At 45.7% G+C, this 20,935-nt stretch overlaps 1 protein-coding gene across 2 annotated transcripts in view; it reads left to right on the forward strand.

Annotated features, from left to right (window-relative positions):
- The first annotated feature begins 331 nt into the window (after window positions 1-331).
- Window positions 332-20,935, forward strand: part of LOC144505522 (regulator of G-protein signaling 14-like) — a 98,095-nt gene continuing 77,491 nt past the window's right edge. For both annotated transcript variants that reach the window (XM_078231647.1, XM_078231648.1), the window contains exon 1: window positions 332-449. In XM_078231647.1, coding sequence (XP_078087773.1) covers window positions 439-449 — 11 coding nt within the window. In that variant the 5' untranslated portion in view covers window positions 332-438. The remainder of the gene's footprint in view (window positions 450-20,935) is intronic.

Raw genomic sequence — 20,935 nt, forward strand, 5'->3', positions numbered from 1 at the left:
CCAATATGGCCCAATAATTAAGATACCCTGGCCTTCACCTTCAGATTCCCTTGGACTTGCTGCACAATGTGCTCTTGTATTCTCTATCTTGACACACCACACCCCTACCCAATCTGGTACCATTTAAATGGGAGCGAACCACGAGTAGGTTTGTAAACATCTGACTTGGGTAGAGTATCACAGCACTGCAAGCGTCCAGTCCCTTTTAATATGAAATGAAGTAAGGGTGTCTCATGGGGTGAGATCACCACTTCCTCCTGTGGTCTGTTGCTATGACAGTCCTTCCTGAGGAAGAGTGACAGCAGTAATCTGGGTACGAGAAATCGTTAGAGAACGATACCTTCTACAGGTTTGCCTCTCTCTTTCCAACAAGTCTCTGTTGAAACTATCAAATGTTCTAGATGAAAGACATGGCAGGATTAACAAAAATTACCCTCAATGGGAGGATGGTGAGTAGTTTTTGACATGTTGGATGGTTTGCAGTGTGTGTTTTTGAAGTTTGTGCATTCACTGAATTATATGTTTTTGTAATTTTAACAGAAAATGGGTATGCCTCTCACTGATCTTTATCTATGTTCAGCTTAAATCAACTTGGGTGTTACCTTTCTTATGTTAGTACAGACAAAAATAGTCTGATTTGCAATAGTGGTGACAGTCACATAAATGAAAATGTACCTGTGTTGACTGCAAAGCTCTTGACAATTGAACAGTTCTATTTCTGGAAAAAGGGTTTTGGCAAAGATAGACTTACCTAACCTCCGGAACATGATCACCACAGATCTCAAGACTATGGTTTGCAGTGCAATTTTAGTGCTGGGCTAATAACATTTCTTCAATCTTTTTCACAATACTTCAGCTAAACACTAACATCGCACAGCACGACTCAAAACAGCATGAGGATGAAATTTCTTCTACGCTTGCAATTTGAGGGAGAAAAATCGCAGGGAATGTTATGTGTCCTATCCCATCAAACAATTTGTTGTCTGTTATCACTGAAATCATCCGACAATTGTTCTATAAACACAGGGTAAATGATTCCACCTCAAGCTGACACTCCTATTGATAATACTTGGTACATAGAGCAGCTCACCTTTGCATGACATCTCTAATATGATTGGTCAAATCCTGAACTTTGGTGCAGGAGTTGGGGGTTTCAAGTCAACTTTGTGTGAGGTGTTGTGTCATATACTCATATTGCAAAATCATGGTGGCAAGCACTTCTGCAACATTGCATTTGCACAGATGAGTCTAAGTCAAGTTACAAGACAGATGCTGGAAAAGATAGACACAGTGTGAAAATATTAATTCACTAATGACTGTGTAGCTGGCAGAAATACCTGCCTTACAATCTGTACCAGTTCCTTTTACAACTCTATTCCTCATGTTGAGATGATTTCCACTGCTAGAGGTTTTGTTTTGTTCCTATGTGTTTGCCACGAGATTAAGGTTTGTGAATGACATTGAGGTATGAAGTGTGGCATGGCCAATACTCATCCAAAAAGGTGGGGCATTGAGAGTGTGCAGTGCACCAAGAAGGCTGTCAGCCACTTGTGCGGCTCCTTAACCCTTTAAACAGGATGCGGTCGGAGCTTCTGAATGAAAACTCAGAGTCTGTTTGCTGCTGGTGACAGAATTGAGTAACTAAGAAGGTATTTGCATATTCCCCCACCAGAGGAAACTGTTTCTCTGCATTTACCCGAGCATTTTAAAGACCCCAGTATGATCAGCCCACAACTTCTAAACTGAGGGCAAAACAAACCAAATTTCAACAACCTGGTGTTATAGAACAAAGAGATCTAGAGGTATAGGTTCATAGCTTCTTGAAAGTGGAGTCACAGGTGGACAGAGTGATGAAGAAGGTGTTCGGCATGCTTGGTTTCATTGGTCAGAACATTGAATATATGAGTTGGGATGTCTTGGTGAAGTTGTACAAGACATCAGAAGGACCACACTTGGAATGCTGTGTACAGTTCTGGTCACTCTATTATAGAAAGGATATTATTAAACTAGAAAGAGTGCAGAAAAGATTTACTAGGATGCTACCAGGACTTGATGGTCTGAGTTATAAGGAAAGGCTGGATAGATTGGGACTTTTTTCCCTGGAGTGTAGAAGGCTGAGGCATAATCTTATAGAGGTCTATAAAACAATGAGGGGCATAGATGAGGTAGATAGTCAACATCTTTTCTCAAAGGTAGGGGAGTCTAAAACTAGAGGGCATAGATTTAAGGTGAGAGGGAAGAGATACAAAAGGGTCCAGAGGGGCAATTCTTTCAGTCAGAGGCTGGTGAGTGTCTGGAACGAGTTGCCAGAGGCAGTAGTAGAGGTGGGTACAATTTTGTTTTTTAAAAAACATTTAGACAGTTATATAGAAACATAAAAATATAGAAGATAGGAGCGGGAGGAGGCCATTTGGCCCTTCGAGCCTGCTCCGCCATTTATTAAGATCATGGCTGATCATTCAACTCAATAGCCTAATCCTGCTTTCTCCCCATAACCTTTGATCCCATTCGTCCCAAGTGCTATATCCAGCCGCCTCTTGAATGCATTCAATGTTTTGGCATCAACTACATCCTGTGGTAATGAATTCCACAGGCTCACCACTCTTTGGGTGAAGAAATGTCTTCTCACCTCCGTCCTAAATGGTCTACTCTGAATTCTCAGACTGTGACCCCTGGTTCTGGATTCCCCCACCATCAGGAACATCCTTCCTGCATCTATACTGTCCAGACCTGTTAGAATTTTATAAGTCTCTATGAGATCCCCCCTCATTTGTCTGAACTCCAGCGAAAACAATCCTAATCTAGTCAATCTCTCCTCATACATCAGTCCTGCCATTCCCGGAATCAGCCTGCTAAACCTTCGCTGTACTCCCTCAAGAGCAAGAACATCCTTCCTCAGAAAAGGAGAACAAAACTGCATACAATACGCTAGGTGTGACCTCACCAAGGCCCTGTATAGTTGCAACAACACAGTCCTGCTCCTGTACAGGAAACCTTTCGCAGTGACGGCCAACATGCTATTTGCCTTCTTTACCACCTGCTGCACCTGCATGCTTACCTTCAGTGACTGGTACACAAGGACACCCAGGTCCCGCTGCACACTCCCCCTCCCAATTTACAGCCATTCAGGTAGTAAACTGCCTTCTTGTTTTTTCTTCCAAACTGAATAACCTCACATTTATCCAAATTATACTGCATTTGCCATTGATTAGCCCACTCACCCAACCTGTCCAGATCATTCTGAAGGATTCTGCATCCTTGTCACAGTTCACCCTCCCAGCTAACTTGGTATCATCTGCAAACTTTGAGATGTTCCATTTTGATCCCTCATCCAAATCATTAATATATATGTGAATAGCTGGGGTCCCAGCACCGATCTCTGTGGCACCCCACTAGTTTCCGCCTGCCAATTTGAAAAGCACCCATTAATTCCTACTCTTTGTTTCCTCAGCCAACCAGTTTTCTATCCATCTCAATACACTTCCTCCAATTCCATGCACTTTAATCTTGCACGATAATCTCTTGTGCGGGACTTTGTCAAAAGCTTTCTGAAAGTCCAAATATCCCATATCTATTGGTTCCCCCTTATTAACTCTACTAGTTACATCTTCAAAGAATTCCAACAGATTTGTCTTGCATGATTTCCCCTTCATAAGTCAATTCTGATTCTATCTGATCCTACCACTGCTGTATAAATGCTCTGCTATTAAGTTCTTGATAATTGATTCGAGAATTTTCCCCACTACCAATGTTAAGCTTGCTGGTCTATAATTCCCTGTTTTCTCTCTACCTTCCTTTTTGAATATTGGAGTGACATTAGCTGCCCTCCAATCTGCAGGGATTGTTCCAGAACCTGGAAGGTGACTACCAACTATTTCTAGAGCCACATCCTTAAGTACTCTGGGATAAAGATTATCAGGCCCTGGGGATTTATCTGCCTTCAATCCCATCAACTTTCCCAGTACCATTTCTCTACTAATATTGATCTCTCTCAGTTCTTCCCTCTCACTAAATCTTGTATTCTCCAACATTTCTGACATCTGATTTGTGTCCTCTTTTGTGAAGACAGAACCAAAGTATGTATTCAGTTGCTCGGCCATTTCTTTGTCCACTCTTATACATTCCCCCATTTCTGTCTGTAGGGGACCTACATTTGTCTTCACCAACCTCTTTCTCTTACATGGGTAAGATGGGTATAGAGGGATATTGGGCCAAACGTGGGCAATTGGGACTAGCTTAGTCATAAAACCTGGGTGACATGGACAAGTTGGGCTGAAGGGCCTGTTTCCATGCTGTAAACCTCTAATTCGTGTGAATGCTCCCAGGGTAGCTGCAGTCCACAGAACCGTAGAATTCCTACAATGCAAAAAGAGATCATTTAATCCATTGAGTCTGCACCAATTCTCCAAAAGAGAATTTCATCCAGGCCCACAGCGCACCCCCACCCCTCCCCCCCCATCCCCGTAACCCCACGCATTTATCATGGCTGATCCATCTAACCTACACATCTTATAGAATGCGGCAGGAAACCGGAGCACTGGGAGGGAACGCACATAGACACGGGTAGAAAGTGCAAACTCCACACAGACATATATAAGAGCAATAGTGCTCTTCCACGTAACAAATAATGGGTGAGAATTTCCAACCCTTCCCACCAGTGGGATTTTTCAGTCCCGCCAATGGAAACTCCCACCAGTGGGACAGGTAAACCATGCAAAACGCCCTCCATCCCATTTTCTTATTAGTTATTCACCCTCAGAAGGTGGGCATAACTGGTAAGACCGGGATCCATCTCTTGTTGCCCTGAGAAAGTTAGGTTAAGCCTTCTTCACAGATCCCTGGTAGCAGTGAAACTTGCTGAACCACTTTGGAGGGGGGCCTGGCCTATACAGTCCCAACACCAACTCAGTTGGTGGAAGAGAAATGGCTGTATTTCCTAGTTCAACTTGATGCTGTTGTAAATCCCACTGAGGTAATCATTTTCTGCTTAGGCTGAAGCGCCTACACAACATCATCGAAAACAGGAATAATTAAACTTGAAATAAACCCCAAGTTGACATTGCTTTTCTTGTTTTGTGTGAAGTGTGGGAAATGAGCATCCATATTCATTATACAGAGGGGAATCCCAAATGTAAAAAAATTCCATCACAACAAATTAATGCGCAAGATAGCCGGTATCTCTCAGTCATTGTAATCTGTGTGGTTGAGTGGGAACATCTGACCTTTTAGCATTGACTTCTATTCTTTGTCTATGCTCAATGCTTTGGGAAATTTCTACACTGCTGACTGACTGATGCATTAACTTGTAGCTACTGTTATGACAAATCGCCCATATCACTTAAAGTGGAAACAAATTTCTGATTTTGTTTCAGTGCTTATGTCTGTGTGCATATTTATGTCTGTGTCCATGTGTGTCTGAGTACATGTCTATCTCTGTGTATTTGTGTCTGTGTAGTCATGTGCATTTGTGTGTGTGTGCACGCGCGTGGTGTGTGTGTATGTGTGTGTGTGTGTGTGATTGTCTCTGTATGCGTGTCTGTGTATGTACATATATATGTGCATCTTTATGCACCCTTGTGTTTTTGTGTCAGTGTGTGACTGAATGGATGTCTGTGTGCCTGTGTGAGTCTGTATCCGCACCTGCATTGTGTGTATATCTGTGTTGATGCTGCCTTTGTGCTTGCCTGTGTCTGTGTGCATGTCTGTGACTTTGTGTATATGTGGGGTCGTTGGTTATCAGCAATAATGCACATTGCGTTTGAAGTAGATATAGTAAAAATAGCCTGAGCTGCTTCATCATGGAAAGGAAAAACTTTTTAATGACTGTATGTGATAACTTGCCTTCAAATAAAACATTTCCTGAGCATGTTTTGAAAATATTCCATTTTGATACAATTCAGACCATAAGGGAGTAGAATTTAAACATTCATATGTGAACACAAGTCCAGAATGAATAAGAGTAGGAGTAGGCCATCGAGACCCTCGAGCCTGCTCCACCACACACATGGCTGATCTGAACTTGGCTTCAACTCCACTTTCCTGCTTCTTCTTGACTTATACTTTGTCCCATAATGTAGCTACTATTACGGAGCCTGTAGACTATTCTCACCCGTGACTTATTTTCCAGAATATTTCTTGTCTCCATCCAAACTGATTCTGCACCTTGATCTTCCCAGCCAAGATTATTCCTCAATATTGTACACTAGACTCATCTTTTATGAACATAGCTACCCACCTCACCTCTTTATCTTTTCTCCACAATGTCAAGTACCCTGGAATCTTCAGTTCCCAGCCTTGGTCATCTTGCAACCATGTCCCTGTAATGGCCATCAGATCAAACCTATTCTTTTCTACTTGTTCTATCAATTCATCTATCTTGTTATGAATGCGACATGCATTTTGGATCTAATTTACAGATGCTCACTTTTATGTGCATGATCTGTCCCTTTCTATCACACTCTGGTTATGGCATTATACATACCACTGCCCTGCTCCATAGACTTGTTCTTTCTCTTTAACTTTCTAAATTTCCCCTCACCTGGAAAGCTCCCATCTCCCCATGCTATTTTGCTTAAAACTCTTTCAACGGCATGAATTACTCATTTTGCCAGGGAACTGGTCCCAATATGCTTCAAATGATGCCCATCCCAAAGGAAAATCATAGAATCCATAGAATCCCCCAGTGCCGAAGGAGGCCATTCGGCCCATTGAGTCTGCACCGACCACAATCCCACCCAGGTCCTATCCCCACAATCCCACGTATTAACCTTAGCTAGTACCTTTGACACTAAGAGGCAATTTAACATGGCCAATCTACCTAACCTGCACATCTTTGGACTGTGGGTGGAAACCGGAGCACCCGGAGGAAACTCACGCAGACACGGGAGAATGTGCAGACTCCACACAGATAGTGACCCAAGCTGGGAATCGAACCTGGGTCCCTGGCACTGTAAGGCAGCAGTGCTAACCACTGTGCCACCGTGCTGCCCAAAAGCCTCCTCTTTCCTCAGTTCTATTGCTGCTTCCCGATGAATTGAAAACCATTACTCCCACAACAGTCTTTGAGCCATACATTGCATTAGATACACAGCATTTGGCTCAACTAGTTCATGCAGAGTTCATGTTCCACTCAAGCCACATCCCATCTTTCCTTATTTAAATCTCTCATTCACCATCTATTCCCTTCTCCCTTCTATGCTTGACCAGCTTCCCCTTAAATGCATCTATGCTATTTGTTTAACCAGTTCCTGTGGCCATGAGTTCCGCATTTTTACATATTGAGTTAGGACAGAGAGTTAGTACACACTGGAGAAACTCCATTCCTTTATTCTCTTTATTTGCATTCTATCCATTTAATATCAAGGTAGTTGAAACCCCTCATGGTTAATATTCCCTAATTTACCTTCATATTTCTTCCTCTATCTCCCTTCCACTATTAGATGATTTGTAGGCTGCACCACTTAGTGTGGTCGATCTTTTATTCTGTTTTATTTCTATCCATAAGAATTCTGGGGCCGGGATACATCAGCGGAGTCCATTGAGCGGGCTCCCCGCTGGGCACTATGTCTCCGGCTCCAAGATTTTTGAAGTTATTAGCTCCGTGCTGGAAATTGGCGTGGAGCTGATTTTAATATTTAAATTGCAATTTCAATGTCATTAGCGGACCCAGGACTGAAGTCTCCGGGCCCGCTAACATCTCCCACCACCGGCCAGGAGTAGTTCCCTCCAGCAGCGTTTACTCCTGCTCAGCAGTAATGGGGAACGGGTGGCCCGACCCTGCTAACCCTGAACAGAGGCCATGCAGGCCTCCCCAGGAGGTCAGGAGTAAGGGAAGAGTGCCTCCTGGGCAGTGCCAGCCTGGTCCCCTGGCAATGCCCAAGGGGCAAACTGGCAATGCCCAAGGCAATGCCCAATGTCCAGGCATCAGCAACACCAAGGGGTGAGGTCTATTGGGGGGCTATTGGGGGTGGAGACTATTTGGGGTATGACCAGTGGTGGTGGGGGCACCCACTGCCACTCTGCCAGAGGGAGGGAAGGGTTGATCGGGGCTGGCCATCTGGGAGGGGAGGGGATCAGGGCTGCTGGGGAGTTGGGGGGGTGGTGGTGGGTAGATTGGGGCTGGTCGGGGGGGGGGGGGGAGGAGGGGCATTGGGGCTCGCCCAGAGAGGTCCGAGAGGCCAGCAATCGGGGGGTGAGAGGGTAGGAGGGGCAGCGATGTGGGGCCGCGGAGTTGGCCAGTGATCGGGAGGTCGGCAGTGCGGGGCCACTGCGCCTGTACCGATCTGTCAGCGTGGAGATTGGCGCATGCGCAGTGGCCCACTCAGCGCTATGCTGCCGGCCTCTCCATTGGGAATAGACATTCAGCAGTACTTGGAGTGTGGGAGTTTCATTCTGAAAATCTCGCTAAAATAGTCGGCGGGAGTTACTCCAATTCTGCACTCAGAATTTTATAGGAGAATCGCCCGTTCTATTTTTGTATTGCTTTGAGCTGCATTCCCTTCATTACCCTGCCAATATTAATTCTTATTAAGTACAGTTCCTCTGCCTCCCCTTTTGCCCTCCCTCTCTCAGACCACTTATTATGCTGTAAAAGAGCAAGACTACAATTCTTCCCTCACTGTGTCAATTCCCTCACGCACCAAAGTTCCTGAGTTAAGTAAGATCCGAGTATTGACAGAGTGGATGTGAAGAGGATGCTTCCTCTTGTTGGAGAATCTAGAACTAAGGGTCACTTTTAAAAATGTGAGTTAAAAATAAGACAGATGAGAATGTTTTGCTTTCAGAGGGTTGTGAATCTCTGGAACTCTCTTCCTCAAAAGGCAACAGAAGCAGAATCTTTGAAAATGAAATGCTGGAAAATCTCAGCAGATCTGACAGCATCTGCGGGGAGAGAATAAAGCCAACGTTTCGAGTCTAGGTGACCCTTCGTCAGAGCTGAGAGCAAAGAGGATCAGCGGAGATTTATACTATGAGGATGGTCGGGGAGTGCGGGGGTTGGGGGGGAGGTGGAATGGGACAAAGGGAATGTAAATGAGGATACAGAAGGATGCAAAAGTGCTAAAAAGTGTCCATTAAGTGATCAGAATGCATGAATGGCTGAACAGACGTACTGATGGTTAAGGGACTGCCTCAGGAATGTGGAGGTTGCCCTGAAGAGAGGGGGGGGGGGGGGGGGGGTTGGTGGCGGTGGCTGGCGGGGAGGCAAGAAGGAGAGCTGGAATGGAAAGTGGAAAAATGGAAGTGAGAAAGAAGGATGATAAAATGGAGAATGAGATGAAACAAAATGAAACAAAATAATTGGAAATGAGATGAAGGTGGAGGGGAGAGTTCATGCTCTGAAGTTGTTGAATTCAATGTTCAGTCCAGAAGACTATAAAGTGCCCAATCAGAAGATGAGGCGCTGTTCCTTCAGTTTGCATTGGGGTTCACTAGAACATTGCAAAAGGCCAAGGACGGACATGTGGACAGGAGAGCAGGGTGGTGTGTTAAAGTGGTAAGCAACAGGAAGGTCTGAGTCCTGCTTGCGGACAGACCAAAGGTGTTCAGCAAAGCACTTATTCAGTCTATGTTTGGTCTCTCCGATGTAGAGTAGACCGCATTGGGAGCAGCGAATGCAATAGACCAGATTGAAGGAGGTGTATGTGAAGCGCTGCTTCACTTGGAAGGGGTGTTTAGGGCCTGGGACGGTGAGCAGGGAGGAGGTAAAAGGGCAGGTGTTGCACCTTCTACAATTGCATAAGAAGGTGCTGTGCGCAGGGGGTGAGGTGTTGGTATGATGGAGGAGTGGACCAGGGTGTCCCGGAGAGAACGATCCCTACAGAATGTTGACAGGGGGCTGAGGGGAAGATGTGTTGAGTAGTGGCATCATGTTGGAGTTGGCGGAAATGGTGGAGGATGATCCTTTGAACGTGGAGGCAGGTGGGGTGAAAAGTGGGGACAAGGGGGACCCTATCCTGATTCTGGGAGGGGAGGGAGTGAGAGCAGTGGCCTGGGGGATAAGTTGGACGTGTTTGAGAGCCCTGTCAACCACAGTGGGTGGAAAACCAGGATTGAGGAAGAAGGAAGACATTTCAACAGCACTATTTTGGAAAGTGGCATCATCAGAACAGATGCGGTGGAGGCGAAGGAACTGAGAGAATGGGATTGAGTCCTTACAGGATGTGGGGTGTGAAGAGCTGTAGTCAAGGTAGTTGTAGGAGTCAGTGGGCTTGTAATGGATACTAGTGGACAGTTTATCACCAGAAATGGAGACAGAGAGGTCAAGGAAGAGAAGAGAAGTGTCAGAGATGGAAGGTGAAGGTGATGGAGGGGTGGAAATTGGAAGCAAAATTGACAAATTTTTCCAGGTCCAGACGAGAGCATGAAGTGGCACCAAAATAGTCGTCAATGTACAGATAAAGAAGTTGTGGGAGGGGGCCGGAACAGGGAATGCTTCACATAATCCATAAAGAGACTGGCATAACTGGGACCCATGCGGATGCCCAAAGTCACACCTTTTATTTGGAGGAAGTGAGACGAGTTAAAGGAGAAATTGTTGAATGAGAGAACCAGTTCAGCCAGATTGGACGAAAGTGATGGAGAATGGGGATTGTTCTAAACTCTGTTCAAGGAAGAAGCGAAAAGCTTTGTGGCCATCCTGATGGAGAATGGAGGTGTAGAGGATTGGGCATCCATGGTGAAGAGGAGGCGTTTTGGCCCAGGTTGTTGATATGGCGTGGGGCTTCAGAAGAATTACGGATGTAGGTGGAAAGGGACTGGACAAGAGGAGAGATAGCATGGTGTCAAGATAGGAGGAAATGGGTTCAGTGGGGCAGGAACAGACTGATACGATGGGCCTACCAGGGCAGTCCTGTTTGTGGATTTTGGGAAGGAGGTAGAGGTGGGCTGTCCGAGGTTGAGAGACTATGAGGTTGGAGGCTGTGGAGGGAAGATCTCCAGAAGAGATGAGGTCATTGACAACAGTGGCTTGATGTTCGGTGGTCGGGTCGTGGTCCAGGGGGAGGTAGGAGGAAGCGTCCGATAGTTGACACTCAGCCTCTGCAAGGTAGAGGTCCGTACACCAGACAACAACAGCATCGCCGTTGTCGGCGGGTTTGATGACAAGGTCAAGGTTGGTCCTAAGAGAGCGAAGTGCAGCAAGTTCGGAAGGAGGCAAGTTAGAGTGCTTGAGAGGAGCGAAGAAATTGAGACAGTCGATGTCATGCCGACACTTCTCGATGAAAAGATTGAGAGCAGGTAAAAGGCTAAAGGGAGGAGTCCAGGTGGACGGGGAATGCTGGAGGTGGGTGAAAGAATTTGCTGAACGGGGGGAGGACTCTTGCCCAAAGAAGTGAGCATTGAGACGAAGTGGAGTTCAGCATCATGTCGAGCCCGAAATTCGTTTAGGTGAGGCCATAAGGGTACAAAGCCAAATCCTTTGCTGAGTACGGAACTCAGCCTCAGAGAGGAGAAGGTCAGAGGGTATGGTAAATAAGTGGCAAGGACTGGAGTTGGAGAGAAGGGATCCAAGGGGCAGGAGGAGGTCGAGGGTCCTGGATGGGTGTTAGTACCGATGAATTGTTGGAGCTTGCATTCCTTAGCACCTAAAAGTAAGAGAAAAAGGTTCTTGTTAATGCGTTGGATGAAACAAAGAACGAAGTGTAACTGGGGACCAGGACAACTTTGAGAAAGAGAGAGTTGGTGCTGCTGGAGAGAGATATCGAGGGTGTGCGGCGCATGGCACTGAGTGTGAACTCAGGATGCGGCGAGAACAGCAGTCCGAGGGGTGTTGTATATCCTGGAGATACCTGTAATCCTGGATGGATTCAAAAGATGAGGGGTGGAACTTCATTTGGAATCCACATGGGGTGAGTCAGAGAGGAAGACAGTCGCTGAGGAAGGAAATATGGCTGTGAAAGTGAGTTTTGGTAAACACCTTGTCAAACACCAGGAGGGAAATGGAAAACAGTGACGGTGCACAGGGTGAAAGAGGCAAACGGAAATTCTGTCTGAGAGAAGAACAGTACTTCTTCAGGGAAGGTATTCCTAGAAGAGAAGCGGCAGTAAGTTAAATACTAAGATAAAAGCAAAATACTGTGGATGTTGAATCTGAAATAAAAACAGAAAATGCTGGAAAATCTCAGCAGGTCTGACAGTATCTGTGGGGTGAGAACAGAACCAGCGTTTTGCGTCTAGGAATACTCTTAGAATCCCTACAGCACAAAAAGAGGCCATTTGGCCCATCGAGTCTGCACCGACCACAATCCCACCCAGGCCCTATCCCCATATCCCTACATATTTACCCACTAATCCCTCTAACCTACGCATCCCAGGACACTAAGGGCAATTTTAGCATGGCCAATCAACCTAACCCGCACATCTTTGGACTGTGGGAGGAAACCGGAGCACCCGGAAGAAACCCACGCAGACACGAGGAGAATGTGCAAACTCCACACAGACAGTGACCCAAGCCAGGAATCGAACCCAGGTCCCTGGAGCTGTGAAGCAGCAGTGCTAACCACTGTGCTACCGTGCCGCCCGGTATTCTTCTAGGAATACCTTTGTCAGAACTGAGAGCAAAGAGAATAAGCGGAGATTTATACTACGAGGGTGGTGGGGGAGGGAGGGGGTGGAATGGGACAAAGGGGATGTAAATGAGGATACAAAAGGCTGAGAAGATGTTATAAAGTGTCCATATTCAAATCTTTGGATATTTTTAAGGAAGAGCGAGATAGATTATTGATTAACAAAGGGGTGAAGGTTTATGGCAGTAGACAGGAATTAGGTTAAAATCAGATCAGTCATAATCTTATTGAATGGTGGAGAAGGCTTGAGAAGCCAGCTGGCCTATTCCTGCTCCTAATTTGTATGTTTGTACATATGTTTGTATGTAAGTAAGTGCTCTGGTACCCGCATTCCATAAATGAATTTTTAAAAAGCTGCAGAGAATGGAATCTATCCTTGGCCCTCTGTCGTTACTTCATTCCATTTTACTACCCCAACTTCAATGGCCACTAAGGTGCTGTGATCAATTTGCTCATCCTTCCTGCAGCCTATACTCTTGTCTACATAGACAGTTAATGAATAATAGCATGATCAACCATCTTAAAATTTCTACTTAATGAATTCCTGTGACCAAATCGATGTGGCGTGTAATGAATAAAAGAAAGAACTTGACTCAAAATGCTTGGAAAGTACGACCTCCAATTAAATGCCCCCACATGCCAGTACTAGGGGGCAGCAGTGTCTGTGCATGACTATCTCTGCTCTGGGATCTGTACTCATCTGTGTGTCATTGGTAGGGACCATTCGCCAAGTCCCTGTTGGTCCAGATCTATTGTGAACTCTGCCAACATGACGTCACCTCAGCAAGGGGTGGGGGAGCGGGCAGATTATGTAATGTGGGGGAGGGGGGATTGATAGATTGGGGAAGCTTGCTCATTAGATGAAAATGCATGGTAACAGTGTTCTCAACCTTTCATGGCGGGAACCCCATTACATCATTGGCGGGACAGGGACAATGTAAATGGGAAACTCCACCGGCATAAATGCGGCTTGGGGACTCCTGTTGGATTCTTCACCCCCACAGAGTCTTCCCGCCTGGCGAAAATGGGGATGGAGAAACCTGGCCAATGAAAAAAGCAATCTTTAAAAAATTTGATTTTTTTTTTCTCCTCATTTCCTTGTAGTAGCATCTTGGAGATGGATCTGTAATTTCTGGAGACTCCAGGAAAACCTGCAGGGATTTTACTGAGGGATAGCTAATAGGTAGGGCATCAAGGAAATCTCACCTGCTCTTCTTTGTAATAGTGGCTGTGGGATATTTTACAGTAAGAAGTCTCACAACACCAGGTTAAAGTCCAACAGGTTTATTTGGCAGCACTCACCTCATGAAGGAGCTTGAGACTCTGAAAGCTAGTGCTGCCAAATAAGCCTGTTGGACTTCAACCTGATGTTGTGAGACTTCTTACTGTGCTTACCCCAGTCCAACGCCGGCATCTCCACATCATGGATATTTTACATCCAGATCTCACTTTGCCATCCCATACAAAATAGGCTTGTGCCTTAAACAAGGGAGACCCTTGGTCCACCCAAGTGAAGGTCTCTATGGACTCCCGGTGGGTGAATCGATGGACGGAAGGAGGTGGTAAATGTGTTTGCTGTAATTTCAGAGGTGCCACTGTTGAAATAAGGAACCTTGTCTCTGATGGCTGGAGTAAAGTCTCATACTGGCACTGTGCCAACATGTTAGAGGGCAGTTGTATTTCCCCTTTGTTATTTGTAGAAAGGATAAGTGAAGGTTTAGATTTCCCTTCTCGCTTCTGAAGGGAAGTCCCCTGATGTACAATATAAATAACAATTATTTTGACTCAAGTCAGATCTTCCTTGTGGCTTAACACGACGCCCATTATTTCCATTAAAGTCGGTGGAGAGTAATATCGAGTAGGGTGTACAGCAGTGGTTTCCCCACAGGGTGAGTTAAGCTAAATGACCTTCTTAGGCCTCAAAGCACGTGGTCCATTGTACAATAAAAGCTTTATTAAACCAGCTAGTTGTTCATGTGTCTCAGTCCTGATCAAACGCTCGTATAACACGGTATAATGATCCTCTAAACGATAATCTCCCTTCTGTCATAGCCACATCATCAAGGCAATTATGAAATAAATTGTACCCTCAGAACATTCTAAAGCATTTGTAAAGTGAACTCACTATTTTGTCGGCCAATGCAAAAGGCATTTCTGTTTACAGCCGAGATGAGATGAAGAACCAGAGAATACATTTTTGTGGTTGTTGGCTGAGAGTAAGGAATGAAGGCCAGCACTACCAGGGTTGCTTCTGAAGAATGATACCTGGGGTGAGAAATTAGAAAAACTGGGATTGTTCTCTTTAGAGCAGAGAGGATCAAAGAGAATTCCAATAGAGGTGTTTCAAATGATGAAGGATTTTGATAGAACAAATTAAGAGAAGCTGTTTGCATTGGCAGGAATGTCAATAATTGAAGCAAATAAATTTAAACAAATTGACTAACCAAGAGGAGAGATGAGAAGCTTTTCTTACACTGCGAGTTGTTATGTTCCAGATTGCAAGAGTAATGAGAGCGCATTCAATAGTAATTTTCAAAGATGAATTGGATATAGTGGGTGGTCTCTTTCTGTTTGCTTAATACAAACTAACCAACTTTCACAGGACTGGTAAATGGAATGTAGGTTTGATGAATTTGAGTATATTGTACAAGATTGTCTGGCAGAAGATTTACTATAAAGATTCAACAGCTATTGTTAACAGGAAAATACAGCTACAACTCCTTCACTCCACATTCTGCTGGCTAAACTGAAAACTCTTCTGAACAATGTCTGCTGGTTACATAGTTTACATCCCAGCGACTGACTTATTAATATATTGGGTAGGATTTTACGGCCTCGCTCGGGCAAGATCAGAATTCCCACCCGAGGTCAATGGAGATTTCTGTTGTTGGACCCTCACCCGTATTGTTTCCAAGGGGGACGAGGTGATAGAGTTCCGGCCATTCTCTCTGAAAGAGATATCACAACATTGGGATTGGTAATACAATGGTAAAATTACTGGATTAGTAACACAGAGCCTCAGCCTAACGTTCTAGTGTCATGAGTTTAAATCCCATCATGGCAGCTGGCAGAATTTAAAATAAATGAATAAATCTGGAAAAATGCTGATCTCATTAATATTGATCATAAAACCACACCATTGTCGAAAAAGCCCATCTGGTTCACAGATGTCCTTCAGGGAAACTAGCCTTACCTGGTCTGGCCTACCTATGACTCCAGATCCACAACAATGTGGTTCACTCTTAACTGCCCTCTGAAAAGGTATGGCAGTGCCACTCAGTTGTATCAAATTGCTACAGAATTAGCACTGCCAGTTTGAAGAAGGTGGTACATCACTACTTTCAGATGGTGAAAAAGCACTGACCTCACCAGCGAAGCTCACGTCCCAAGAATGATTGCCACTCTGGCAGAGGAACTAAGCCCATTTCTCAGTCAAAGTCTATCCTCCAACCAACACTACAAAAATAAATCATCTACTTGTTATCACATTGGTGTGTGTGGGACCTTTCTGTGTACAAATTGGCTGTTGTATTTCCTACATCCTAATAAAAAAATACACTGCAACAGTACTTCATTGACTGCAATCTGGGTTGTTTCTATTTTTAGCTGTCACAGAGATATGTGAAGAAAAATACAAAAATATTCCAAGTGCCGAATGAGTGTGAAAATGGGAGAGAATGTGGCCCATTTATTGGGCGAACTCCCAGATGCAATCATACAGCACTTAGAAAGAAAAGGCAAACTGTAATCCTTGTCAGCAGGGGGAGTGGGCAAAGCCTACCCACCGGGAAGCCAGTGGCTGAGCCTCAGGGGCAGCATCGCGCAGGCGCCCCAATCTCCCACTACACCGTGTACAGTGTGTGCACAGTGTACTGTCTTCTGTCACCCCCCGCCCCCCCATACCCCTAGACATCGCAGCCCCTGCGGATCGCCCACCCCCCGATCACAACCCTGGCCTATTGCAGCCCTTGATCCCTCCCATGGCCAATTGCTGCTCCTGATGCCTCTGTCCCTAGCCGATCGCCTCCCCAATTCCCCCCCCTCCGGCCGATTGCTGCCCTCTGATTTCCCCCCTCCCCCAGGCTGATCGCCCCCCTCTATGGAGTTCCCCCTGCCTCCCCTCCATGGCACCGCCCTTGGCATGGACACACCCCCTTCAAGCCCTGGCCCTTCAGACCACACCCCTCCCTTTAGACCATGCCCATTGGCAGTGCCCATGGGATCAGCAATGACCTCCAGTCTGACCGACAAGGCCATCACGTCAGGTCCACCCCATTGGTGGGGACCATACGTGATCCTCGCTGGTGAGGACCTTCACTGGCAAACAAGTAAGGACAAGTGAGCTCGGACGATAGCATTCGGGACTCATGAAGCATATTTAAATAACCTCATGAATATTTAAATCAGCCTTGTGTCCTTCCCGGGTGCAAGGCTGATGGGGCAGGTAACATTGTGAGAGATGAGAAACCAGGCGTGAGCCTGATTTTTCACCACTTGCCCGACTTTACCAGCTCGCCACACCGATCGATTAGCATAGTGAGCAGATAAGGTGGTAAAATCACCCCCAATGTCTGTTAGTATCATAAGTACGCAGATTAAATGTTTGCACTCAGCAGATCCATACCATGAAGTCAATATGATCTTTTGAACTAAATGTTGAGATGAAGAGTTTCCTATGGATGAAGGCATTCCAAGTGCATTAGCTGGGTGTATACAGAGTGCTATTTTAATCCAGTATCGACAACTTGTAGAGCTATGCTTAATCCACACAGAGAAAGAGAAAATAGTTGTTTGAATGACATTGTTTCAGTGCACCAACAGGTATTATCACGTAAACAGACACATGGGAACCTTGTGTTTACAGCTTAGTCTATACAGTATTAGCGAAAACAGATAAGTAATGCCGAACCACCATCAGGTATTGTTTAGGCTACATTTAGAATAACTTTGGAATACATTTTTGAAATGAAGGCATCATCAGCATGGCCAGCACTGATAGCCTTTTCTACACTTGCGCTGAGGGTACGGTGACATTCTCTTTCTGGACCATTGTAGTCCACGTGTTGCCAATGTTCCCACAATGCTGTCAGGTTGTGTATTTCCAGGATTGCGACCCAGTGATGATTAAGGAATGAGGATCAATGTGCCCAGGTTGGATGATATGTGACTTGGAGGTGCTTGAGTTTGCATGAGTTGTTTCGGAATGCTGGAAACCCCAGGTTTAGAATATTGTCTTTAGTTCTGGCTGCCTTACATTAGGAATGATGTGGAGGTGCCTCCATTAGGAAGAAGGTTAAGGCCCTGGAAAGGATGTAAGAGGGATTCACTGACCTGGATTTTCTTTCTATATTCTTTCATGGGATGTGGGCGTAGCTGGCAAGGCCAGTATTTGGTGTCCATCCCTAATTGCCGCTTGAACTGAATGCTTGGGCCAGTTCAAGATCACTTGAGTGAACTACATTGCTGCGGCTCTGGAGCCACATATAGGCCAGAGCAGATGGCAGATTTCCTTCCCTAAAGAACATTACTGATTCTAGATTTTATTAATTGAATTGAATTGAAATTCTACCAGTTGCTATGGCGGGATTCGAACCTGTATCTCCAGAGCATTAGTCTGGACCTTTGGATTATGAGGCAAATGATATTACCACAATCTCCCTGCTCTTTGGAGTTGGGCTAGGAGGTGGAAGGACTCGTACAATGAAGGTGGAAGGCAATGGGAAAGGAACCCAAACACTTGCCGCCAACGATGGGAAGCTCAATAGTGAGTCACTGGACAGATAATTCTGGAAATCAAGTTAAGGGCCACCTCCGCCCAGCTCTGTCACTTGGGAAATTGGCATTTGCTACCAAATAAATCTGTTGGACTTTAACCTGGTGTTGTGAAAACTCTTACTGTGTTTACCCCAGTCCAACGCCGGCATCTCCACATCATGACTTGGGAAATTGCCAGGTAAACCCTAGCAGTACCTAATGGGCTTCCATTAGGAAGACTGCTCAATGTTCCAAGGAGGAGACTCCTTATGACAGCAATTGCCTCCGCACCTATGATGCACTGATGGAAGGTGCCCCCCACCCCCCTGCCCAACCCCAATGGTGCTACCTCTCAGGCCCCAATACATTTAAAAATAAAACTGAGCTTGGTTTCAAGGACCCCTCTCTTTCAGCCTGCAAAATCAGCAGTGGCTACCTCTATGTGTGGCGCCACCGAGACTGCTAGCCTCTGATGGAGCCAGCAGCTCTGGGAGACAGGCTGCCACCCTCTGAATTGGCCGCTGCCAGTTAAATGCTGCCCCTGGGTCCTGCTGCCCATTAGTGCGGGGCTGGAGTCCTGCTTTTGGTCTTTTTAACTGCCATTTAGACTTTTTAGCCTATTAGCTTCCAGGGATGTGAAGCTTATGGGGAAAGTTAAGAAAAGTTGAAGTTTTCTTCATTATAGCAAAGAAAAGAAGCTCTGATGGAGTCAGACAAAATTTAGTTTAGTTTATTTATTAGTGTCACAAGTAGGCTTGCATTAACGCTGCAATGAAGTTACTGTGAAAATCCCCTAGTCGCCACATTCTGGTGCCTGCTTGGGTACACTGAGGAAGAATTTAGCATGGCAACGCATCTAACCAGCCCATCTTTTGGACTGTGGGAGGAAACCGGAGCACCCAGAGGAAACCCACACAGACATGGGGAGAACGTGCAGATTCCGCGCAGACAGTGACCCAAGCCAGGAATCGAACCTGGGTCCCTGGTACTGTGAGGCAGCAGTGCTAACTACTGCGCCACTGTGCAGCCCCAAAATTAAGAGAATTTTGACAATGTAAACTGGAAAATCCATTGAATCGCTAATAACTCGTAGGTATAAATTTAGGATTCATATTCAGAAAAACGGAGTAGTTTTCATTTGTTTTTCATAGATGTAGAGCCTATCAAAAATCTTTTTTTTAGTGACCCTCACACAATACACCTCAGGTATTGAACTTCCCACATACAGGGAAAGACATTTCAAAATCCTGAATCCCTCACGTACACAGACACATCATAAAGGCCAGAATACCACTTGCTCTTCAAGATAGTGCCACAGGACCATTGGCATCCACTTGAGAGAGAGAGGAGAGGGTGGGGGGGGGGGGGGGGGGGCGGTGGTGGAGGGCGGTCTGCAATTTAACAAGATCCAAAAGGTGGCACATCTGACAGTGCAACGCTCCCTTGGCACAGTACTGAAATGTCAGCCGAAGATTCGTCACTGGAGTGGTTTTTTTGAACACACGGTTGTCTCACTCAGTAGCTTGAGTGCCAGCACAGAGACAAGGCTGATACTTCCAGAAGCCTCTCTGTACGAGAGACATGTACTAGAGTTTTTGGAGATGGGGACCCATTCAGCATTGCTCAAATGGCCAAGATTACAGACCAGCACACATTCCAGTCAAGGTGGTTGTGCAATCAAGACACAAGGTCGATAAACGCAGGATCGATAAATGCTGGAGAGGAATTCTCTGGCCGTTCACACCGGCAGGATTCTCTGGTCCTGTTGGCAGCGCCCACCTCTCCGCCCCGCCCCCGTCGCAGGTTTCCCAGCAGCGTGGGTTGGCTTCAATGGGAATCCCATTGACAGCGATTTGACCAGAGGATCCTGCCGCCAGCAAACAACAGGACCAATTCCCGGCGCTGAGAAAAACCACTGAGGGGAGGCCAGAGTATCTCGCCCATTGTTGTCAGAGTGCTCGGCATTTGATCAAATTTACCAGCTCCCCTACTGAGCTTTGGGTCGAGGGTGTTCAAAGGCACAAAGTGTCCGGGTAGAATACATAGGGAGAAACTGTTCCTGTTAACAGAAGGATTGACAGTCAGAGGAGATTGATTTAAGGCAGTGGTTCCCAAAGGGTGCGGTGCGCCACACTGGTGCGGCGAGAGAGGATGGCAGGAATATTCAAGGCCAATCAAAGAAACATTTAAACATGGTTTAAACAAGCATTGTTTTATACTTTCTGGATGTCCCATGATCATATTATAAAGTAGTTGTGTTCTATGTTATGAATCGAGCACTGCTAGGAGTCGTTTTATTTTGTTTTTGAACGTATTTCTTATCAATAAAAAATTCGGTGTGGCGCGAGCAAATTTTTATTCCGAAAGCGCGACCCAGTGAAAAAAGTTTGGGAGCCACTGATTTAAGGTGATTAGAACCGATGTTGACATGAAGAATGAAAGCGGAAAATGCCGGAAATACACTGCCTGGCAGCATCCGTGGAGAGAGAAACAGAGTTGCCTTTCATGACCTTTCATCAGAACTGGGAGAAGTTCGAGATGTCATAGAGTTTGATCAGGGGTGGGTGGGAAACGGGGGTTAGGTTTTACCTGTGGCAGGATATTACATCCCACTAAAG

Source organism: Mustelus asterias, chromosome 16 (assembly GCF_964213995.1).
Source record: "Mustelus asterias chromosome 16, sMusAst1.hap1.1, whole genome shotgun sequence".
In the NCBI taxonomy this organism is placed as follows: Eukaryota; Metazoa; Chordata; class Chondrichthyes; order Carcharhiniformes; family Triakidae; genus Mustelus; species Mustelus asterias.